At 32.9% G+C, this 8611-nt stretch overlaps 2 protein-coding genes across 4 annotated transcripts; one reads left to right on the top strand and one right to left on the bottom strand.

Moving 5' to 3' along the window:
- The first annotated feature begins 1411 nt into the window (after window positions 1–1411).
- LOC107872340 (UPF0481 protein At3g47200-like) lies at window positions 1412–4512 on the top strand. Of its 3 annotated transcripts, none has more exons than XM_047412601.1 (2): window positions 1412–1454; window positions 1838–4512. In XM_047412601.1, exon 2 carries the CDS (start codon window positions 2846–2848, stop codon window positions 4256–4258), a length of 1413 nt encoding a protein of 470 aa, XP_047268557.1. In that variant the 5' UTR covers window positions 1412–1454; window positions 1838–2845; the 3' UTR covers window positions 4259–4512. The 3 variants fall into 3 exon arrangements, with proteins under 3 accessions (XP_047268557.1, XP_016574571.2, XP_016574570.2); XM_016719085.2 differs by having other exon boundaries at window positions 1422–1454; window positions 2738–4512; XM_016719084.2 differs by lacking the exon at window positions 1412–1454 and having other exon boundaries at window positions 1836–1938; window positions 2738–4512.
- A 798-nt stretch (window positions 4513–5310) lies between these two features.
- LOC124898440 (uncharacterized mitochondrial protein AtMg00810-like) lies at window positions 5311–6611 on the bottom strand. Its single transcript, XM_047412089.1, has 3 exons — window positions 6524–6611; window positions 6060–6271; window positions 5311–5418 (listed from the first exon to the last, which is right to left on the bottom strand). The coding sequence occupies exons 1-3, from the start codon at window positions 6609–6611 to the stop codon at window positions 5311–5313; spliced, it is 408 nt and encodes a 135-aa protein (XP_047268045.1).
- Window positions 6612–8611: the final 2000 nt, after the last annotated feature.

The raw sequence follows: 8611 nt of genomic DNA, 5'->3' as shown, positions 1-8611 counted from the left end.
TAAGGGTTGAGAAAAAAATAAAAAGAATAAAAAATAAGAGGAAACAAAAAATAAAAAATCAAAGTAAAAGAAAAAAGAAAAAAAATAAATTGAGAGGAAAAAAGAAAAAAAAATAAGGGTTGAGAATAATAAAAAATAAAAAGAGAAAAATAAAATAAAAATCAAAGTAAAATTAAAAAGAAAAAAATAAAAGTTGAAAGATATAAATATGAAGTTGTTATCCATTTTGAGGATATTTATGTAATTTACTCAATTAGTCAGGGGTAATTTCGTTCAAAAAATATTAGTTAAGAGATAAAGCTTATTTTAAAGAAACTTTTTTTATTTTGGGATAAAATTTGAAAGTCATCCGGAGTTATTCCAAGAATTTACCCAATATGTATACACTCATTGACTTGAGTCAACTGATTTCTCTTCTTTTTGATTTCTAGTTAAATTTACACTACTGTAAACTAGTGAAAACGTATCTTTATATTTTTCGTTTTTCATATTCTCTTGATTCATCATCTTTTTAAACTATAAAATTATTTAAAGAGTTTTTGTCAAAATTCTACAATATGAATAGCATCGTGTAATAACTTCTACTTATGATTCTTACATGAGATTTTAACCCAAAAAAATAAAAATTAAACAAACTGTATCGATTTCGAGATGATGGGTCAGATTCAAATATTTTTAATTTTGACTATACAAAATAAAATAATTAAAAATTAATATAATATAAATTTTATAAAATAACTTATGAACCATAACCTTTATACCTACACACCATATACTTCTTCTAATGCAAAATAAGTGAATTTTTGTCTCAATACACACTTATAAAGAGAAAAAAAAAATCAGTACATAAATTATACTTTTCTTTTTATTTTTACCTTTTTAGATGTTATCAAAATACTCATCAAATTTAGCCACATTAAAATAAGATCAATTAAGTCTCTTGAAACTCATAATCTAAAAGTGTAAGAGAAAGGTAAAATTGAAAGAAATTTTCAATATAGTCTCTTGAAAAACGAATAATTCACTTATTTTGGGCATCGAAAAATACTCTCTTCATTGGGATTTACTTGTTATTATTTTCCTAATTCGATTTTCATTTTCACTTGTCATTTTTGACAAATCAAGAATAGAAAAAAAATTGTATTTTACTTTTAGCATTGATTATTTATTCTTCAAATTATTTTTCAATAAATATTACTAAACATCAACTAATGAAAATAATATTGTAAATTTACTAGTATATTAATCATTACTTTTTTTAATAGGTGTATTATATCAAAAAATGATAAATAAAAGTGAGCGAAAAAAATAACTCAAAATTCAGTTATTTTTGAATTAGAAAGAGTACTATTTTCAGTGATTGTGGTTCTGCTCCTCTATATATAGTAATGACAAGTCATCAAAGAGAAGCAAGGGTTGAACAGGCACAATAGAAGAAACAACCAATCAAAGAGGTAAATTTATAGTCATCTTTAATTTTTTTTTGCTCTCTACTTTAGATGAAGATTCAAAATTTGAAATTTATCAAGACATACAACGACTAATGCTATCAAGAAAAATATATATAAATATTACGAGATGAATGATAAAGCTTATAACAACAACATATTTATCCGGGGAATGATAGACCTTATAGATCAAATTAGTTTATTTTTTTGAGAAGACATGTACGGTTCTTTTCATAAAGTAACACAAGAGTTATGTTATAATTTTTTCCTTTTATTGCTTTGACTTTTCTTTTCAAATCAAATTCTTCAATGAATTGCATTGGATTAATAATAATAATAATAATAATAATAGTATGTATTGAAATTAAAAAGAATGTGTATTTTTGTAGGAATTAGAGTTGAAGAAAGAGGGATGGCACAGTCGCACTCCATTGAGATTGCTTCAATAGATGACCAAATTCCACTGCTTCCTCAAACTAAAAAAGAAGAGGTTCTTCTCTCTACTGTAATTAGTTTTTTATTTCATCAGCCCACTTTTCTTTTGGCAATTAAATATAAAGATCATAATACCTAAACTAAACATACTCATATGATTAAAATTATGAACAATTAATTGATATCATCTATATAATTTCTTTTGTACCCTATTAATTTTCATACTAAGGCATAAAGCCATAAATTTTAAGAGATTGCGAAATATTATCGATTACTAGCCATGATTTTAAGAGTAGGACAAGATCAAACCATTTCAAGTTAGTCTCATAGAATCTTAACTCATGCATCGATCATTACAATATTGATTTTTATGGATATATTGAACTTTAACAATCCAAGAGTAACTTCAACATACGATATTATTTATCTTCTAATTAACTATTTTATAAAAGGCAAAATGTCTAGATATACATGGTCCAATGTAACTATTAGTTTGATACTTAAATTTACCAAGTGATCTTCACAAATTTACCAAGTGATCTTCACACTTCAACTTAGCACAAATGTCTCGTGAACACTCTGATCTATCATATTTCATTCATACTGCTCCTCTCTCAGTCTTCTCAATTTTTAGTCCTTCATCTCTACACCCACCATGACAACAACAGCACGAGGCTTGTCTTGTTCTTGCCTCACTATCCACATGAAGGAATGGTTCTCAATATAAGCATAAGAAAGTTCATTTCTCCCACCATGGCGGGAGAACTTTACTTCCTTAAACTGAAAACACAATTTACTTTTCCATCTATTTGTTTCCTCCATTTTCCATTCAAATTTCAATTTTCCATTTACAGATAGAAGAAGGGAGAATGGTGGATCATTTGATCAAGATAAAAGAAACAAATGGTCAAGATCCATCAGGGTAGCAAACAAATGAATCTGCAAATCAAATCTGTGATAAAATGTTTGCCCATTTAGACAATTTATCTATCAAATCACGTACGATATTCAAAGTAAATGTGGGGCTAAGTGAATCAAATCCAGATGCTTATACGCCAAAGATGGTCTCTATTGGTCCTTACCATAGGAAAAATCCTCAACTTTGGCAAATGGAAAAGTACAAAGTATTGTACCTACAAAGGTTTCTTAAACGGAAAAAGGAGCTTGATGTAGAAAGTTGCATCAGTGAACTAATGAAATTGAAAGAGGAAGCACTAAAGTGTTATGATGATATAGAAGACTATGATAATGACATGAAGGATATTTCGTTTCCTGGCAGTATAAAAAAGCTCAATGATTACATGAGTGGCATTGCTGATCAATTCTTGCAAATGTTGTTGCTTGATGGTTGTTTTGTGGTTGAGTTCATTCGAGAGCTAAGTGGAAGATATCCAATAGGAGAAGAAACAATTATCAATACTAGTGTTGGTTACATATTTGATCAAGTGACTCGAGACTTGATGTTACTAGAAAATCAACTTCCCTTCTTTATCCTCGACAAGCTTCATCACATGACAAAGCAAGATAATGAGTTACCATTTGCAATAATGGCAAAATATTGCTTTCCTATTAACTTGCCAAAAACGACTCATCTAGCACTTCTAAAGCTATATTATAATGCAAATGCAGGAAATATCAAACATTTACTTCATCTAATACACATGTCATGGCATCTTGTGAATCCTAACACATATCCCGGAAAGAAAAGCTTATGCTGCAATCCTTTGCAAATATTTAGGTCGAAAGAAGAGCCGAAAGATAAGGATAACAAGGTCATGCCAAATGCAACAGAGCTTTCCGGAGCTGGAGTTAACTTCACAAATTTCGGAAATATTTATGGCTCGTATGACAAAGAAGGTATTTTGTATACAAGTTTATTAGAGGATATTTTGGATACAAGTTATTTTGATATAAAGTTCGAGAATGGACTGATGAAAATCCCTTGCCTTGATATCTTTGATAGTACCGAGTCCAATCTGAGAAATCTCATTACTTTTGAACAACAATATGATGTACATCATAAATATTTCAGTGATTTTACGGCTCTCATGGATTATCTTATCGACTCAGAAAAAGATGTGAGTTTGCTTCGCCAGAAAGTAATCATTGTTAACGAGATAGGAGAGGACAAAGAAGTCACTAGAATCTTCAATACAATTGGAAAAGGGGTTAGAACTTCACACGGCTTTAAATACAAAGAAGGATACAGAAAAATACTTCAACATTGTGATAAACCATGGAACAGAATGCATGCAAGTTTGATCCATAATCACTTTAGTAGTCCTTGGGTAGGAGCTTCGACTGTGGCAGCTATTATACTCCTCATACTCACAACTATACAAACTATTCTAGCATTCACTGGTGGCGTTAAGTAGCTAGTAATTGTTTTTATTATCATAATGGTCTGAAGATCTCAATTGTAGTGCTTCTTTACAACTCCATGCATGTAATTTGCATGTGTGTTGATGAGCTAAGGAGCATTTCATTAATTCTATTTCCCCCTTCTGTATGTATTGGGCTTGTAGTTGAATGCTTATTAGTTTATTTCAAGTATTTATTGACCTTGAGGTTTATTAACTGTGTTGATTTTTTAAGTGGTTTATTTTATTATTAAGGAATTATAACTGAATTACAAAATGTGTTATAACTTTTTGTGATTTTTGACTTAAATCCTTTGATTCCTATATTTATTCATAGCATTACTAGATTAATAATGCATATCATGATCACAAAAAAAAATGGTACAATTTGTGTAAATGCTAATGCAGGAATTTATGTCACAACTGATCCATTATTCATGTAACTTGTGTGCTTCGTGGACTTAATAATATTGCATTTAAGTAGTATTTATGGATTATAGATTTGACAATGCATGATATGTGCTCCATCTTCAACATTGTGAAAAGCCATGTAGTCGAATGATGGCAAGTTTGAGGCACAACTATTTTTAGAGTCCTAGCTATCAGGCGCGCTGTTAAGAATTAGTCTTTGATGTAACTATGCAACACAACGGTTGACCGAGAGTTTCCTCATTATGCAATTTGTGCGTTGATGAGCTTAATATTGTCTCACAAGTCACACCTACTGATAGTGTCAATTTTCTGAGTATAATGAAGCAAATCTAAGCTTCCATTGAAGAACTACAGTTACAACAAAGAAATGTGCAGAGAGAATTGAAAATAAGAGAAGATATTTTTATTTTGTTTTGCTTAGCCGATTCTATGCAGTACAAGTTCTATTTATAGATCTGTCTCCCTCACTCTATGCATGCTATGCCTCTAAAATTACAGCTCATTGACAGCTGGTATGACAGTTGTTACAACTAACTCTAACTGACTCCTCTCTTATCTCTCAACTAATTGGCTTAACAGATTGTTATTGTGCCACTAACACATTCAACATTCACTCCATATTTCAACATTCCGCCTCAAGCAGAAGGGCGAAACACATCTAGCACTCCTAGTTTGGACAACAGAGAGTGATGTTGAGCAACTCCAAGTCCTTTTGTGAACAAGTCTGCTGGCTGAGCTTTTGTCTGCAAGTATTTTGTTCGGATCAATTCATTATTTATTTTTTTCCTCACAAAATGACAATCAATTTCTATGTGCTTTGTATGCTCATGGTACATAGGATTTGCAGCTATCTGCATGGCAGCCTTGTTGTTACAACATAATGTCACTGGTTTGGCAACTGACACTCATAAATCTTTCAAGATACCAACTAACTACACCACTTCTGATACAGTAGCTGCCATACTTTTATATTCAGCCTCTGCTGAGCTGCGATTTACTGTGTGTTGTTTCTTAGATTTCCAAGAAGTTAGTGAACTTCCCATTTGAACTACATAACTGGAAACTGATCTTCTTATGTTCGGACATTATGCCCAATCTGAGTCGCAAAAGGCTACTAAGTTCATGTCTGTATTTTTCTTTAACAGTATTCCCAGACCTGGTACATTTTTCACAATCTTACTGCCCTTAATGCCGCTTCCCAATGTGATTCTTTAGGGTGTTTCATAAACTGGCTTAAGACTTGGATTGCAAAAAAGATGTCAGGTCTTATGATTGTCAAATAAATCAACTTTTCTACTAGCCTTTGATAACTAGTAATATTTGATAACACGGGATCATTATTTTTTCCCACCCCTTGATCATAATCTATTGTAGTAATCTTTACATTCATCTCCATTGGTGTTGAGGCTGGTCTACCACCACTCATGCCAACTCCTAAAATCAACTCTAATGTGTACTTTCTTTGATTCAGAATTATCCCTTTGTTGGATCTCATTACTTCAATACCCAAGAAGTACTTGAGCACTCCAGAATCCTTCACTTTGAACCTGTTATGCAACATTTGCTTTGTTGCATCAATCATGTGTTGTGAACTACCTATAATTAACAAATCGTCAACATAGATGAGAATCACCACTATGTTTGTTCTATCACTTTTTGTGAAAAGAGAGTGATCATAATGATTTTGAGAGTAGCCTCCTTCTATAAAGGTAGTAGACAATTTAATGTTCCATTATCGTGAAGCTTGTTTTAAACCATATAGTGACTTCAACAATTTGCACACTTTGTTTTCTCCTTGCGTCTAAAATCCTTGTGGCACAGTCATGTACACATCTTCATATAAATCACCTTGTAAGTATACATTGTTTACATCCATTTGATATAAAGGCCAATCCTTGGCTGCTGCAACTGCAATAACTGATCTAACAGAGACCATTTTGGCCACTGGAGAAAAAGTTTCATAATAGTCCAGCCCTTCTTATTGAGTGTACCCCTTAGCTATCAACCTAGCCTTATACTTGCTCATTTGGAACCAATAACATATTTACCTATAGGAAGATCAACTAGATCCCAGGTATGATTAGCCTCCAACGCCCCTATTTTATCCTGCATAGCTGAGGTCCATTATGGATATTTGGAGGTTTCTTGAAAGGATTTTGGTTCGGTGGGAGAATATAAAGAGCTCAAGAAAGCTTGGTAAGAACTAGGAAGGCGAAAGCAAGACACATAGTTAGAGATGGGAAAAAGGCAATTGGTGGTAGGTTTGGTGGTAGTAACATAGTCAGTGAGCTAGATTGGTGGCTTGTACGGTCTACTTGGTCGGAGATATGGCAAGTTCTCTTCTGGCAATATTAGTGCATACTCTACTGGTATCACATCTACCGTAGCTTCTACTGGTAGCTCAGCTGGAGGCCTGTTTGTGGTAACCTCTGGTTCATGGTGAAAAGTATCCATATGTGTCTCACTAGACACAAAATCACCTGTAACAGGCTGATCAAAAGAAGAACAATTAGGATCATGATAAGAACATCCCAAATAAGGTGAGGCTGCCTCAATATTATAATATATGGATGACACCACTCTAAACATGTTAGTGGTCAGTTGGTCCTTGCCATCCTTAAAAGGAAAAGAAAATTCCCTGAAGACCACATCCCTGCTAATAAAGAATAGGTTATCATCTAGATCAAGGATTTGATAGACTTTTTGAGTCTCTGAGTATCCAAAAAACACTACTCTTCTGGACCTACTACCAAATTTATCCTGTTTGGGCAGCCTACTAACATAGCAAAGACACCCAAACACCTTTAAATGATCTAGTGAAGGAGCCTTCACAAACAATACCTCATATGGATATTTCCCATCTAAGACAGGTGTAGGCAGTTTATTGATCAAATACACAGCAGTTTTCACACATTTACCCTAAAGCCTGATAGGCATTGTACTTTGAAATCTCAAAGCTCTTGCTACCTCGAGTATATGTCTATGTTTTCTCTCTACTACTTTATTTTGTTGTGGAGTGTATGCCCAACTGCTTTGATGGATGATTCCATGTTTCACAAATAACTCACTACATTTTAAGTTAAAAAACCCTGTGCCATTGTCTGTTCTAATAGTTTTCACAGTAGTTTTAAATTGATTGGAAATCAACACAAGAAAATAAGTTAAAACTACTATTACTTCATATTTAGATTGGAGTAGGAAAGTCAAAGTGTATCTACTACAGTCATCAACAATAGTAACAAAGTAAGACTTGTCATCATATGTAGGCTTCTTGTAAGGACCCCAAACATGTATATGTACTAAGTCAAAAATATTACTTGTTTTGCTATTACAGGTGGGAAACGTCAGTCTATGTTGCTTAGCCATAGGATATACATCACAATATTGTTGCATTTCATCGCCAAGAGTGTGTGTGAAAGTTGGCATGTGTTGCATTACTCCAGGAAGAAGGGTGTCCCAACCTGTGATGCCATAATTTATTATTGTTTGCTACTCTGCTTACTGAAGCTACTGACCCTACATCTCTTCCTTTAGTATATACAAACCTTCTCTTTCTCTATCAATCCCCATTAGCTTGCCAGTATAAAGAGCCTAGAACACACAAAAATCAAGGAAAAAGGAAACTGAGCAGCAAAGTTCCTTAGTTATCTTGGAAACTAATAGAAGATTAAAATTAAAACCTGGAACATATAGTACATCCTGCAACTTTTTTCCTCCTAAAATGCTCATACTACTAGTATTTTCAACCTCGCATCTTCCTCCTATTGGTACTTGTACCTTGTTATTGGACTGATTTGTTAAACCCTTAAGAGCACTTAAGAGTTCTCTACAAGGCGTTATATGATGTGTGGCACAAAAATCTATAATCCACTCATATGCTTTGGACAAAAGAGAAGTCATACCTGCCATGTTTGATGAACAATCAGAACCTGATAC

The sequence above is a fragment of the Capsicum annuum genome, chromosome 5, assembly GCF_002878395.1.
Source record: "Capsicum annuum cultivar UCD-10X-F1 chromosome 5, UCD10Xv1.1, whole genome shotgun sequence".
In the NCBI taxonomy this organism is placed as follows: domain Eukaryota; kingdom Viridiplantae; phylum Streptophyta; class Magnoliopsida; order Solanales; family Solanaceae; genus Capsicum; species Capsicum annuum.
This window is presented reverse-complemented; position numbering and strand designations above follow the sequence as displayed.

What these genes read in the sequence shown, in the direction of transcription:
- LOC107872340 (XM_047412601.1), top strand. Translation starts at nt 2,846, where the DNA reads ATGTTTGCCCATTTAGACAATTTATCTATCAAATCACGTACGATATTC.
- LOC124898440 (XM_047412089.1), bottom strand. Translation starts at nt 6,611, where the DNA reads ATGGTCTCTGTTAGATCAGTTATTGCAGTTGCAGCAGCCAAGGATTGG. An exon ending in AAACAATGTATACTTACAAG is followed by an intron (nt 6,272 to 6,523) that starts GTGATTTATATG and finishes TGTTAATTATAG; the next exon opens with GTAGTTCACAACACATGATT. An exon ending in CAACACCAATGGAGATGAAT is followed by an intron (nt 5,419 to 6,059) that starts GTAAAGATTACT and finishes AAATACTTGCAG; the next exon opens with ACAAAAGCTCAGCCAGCAGA.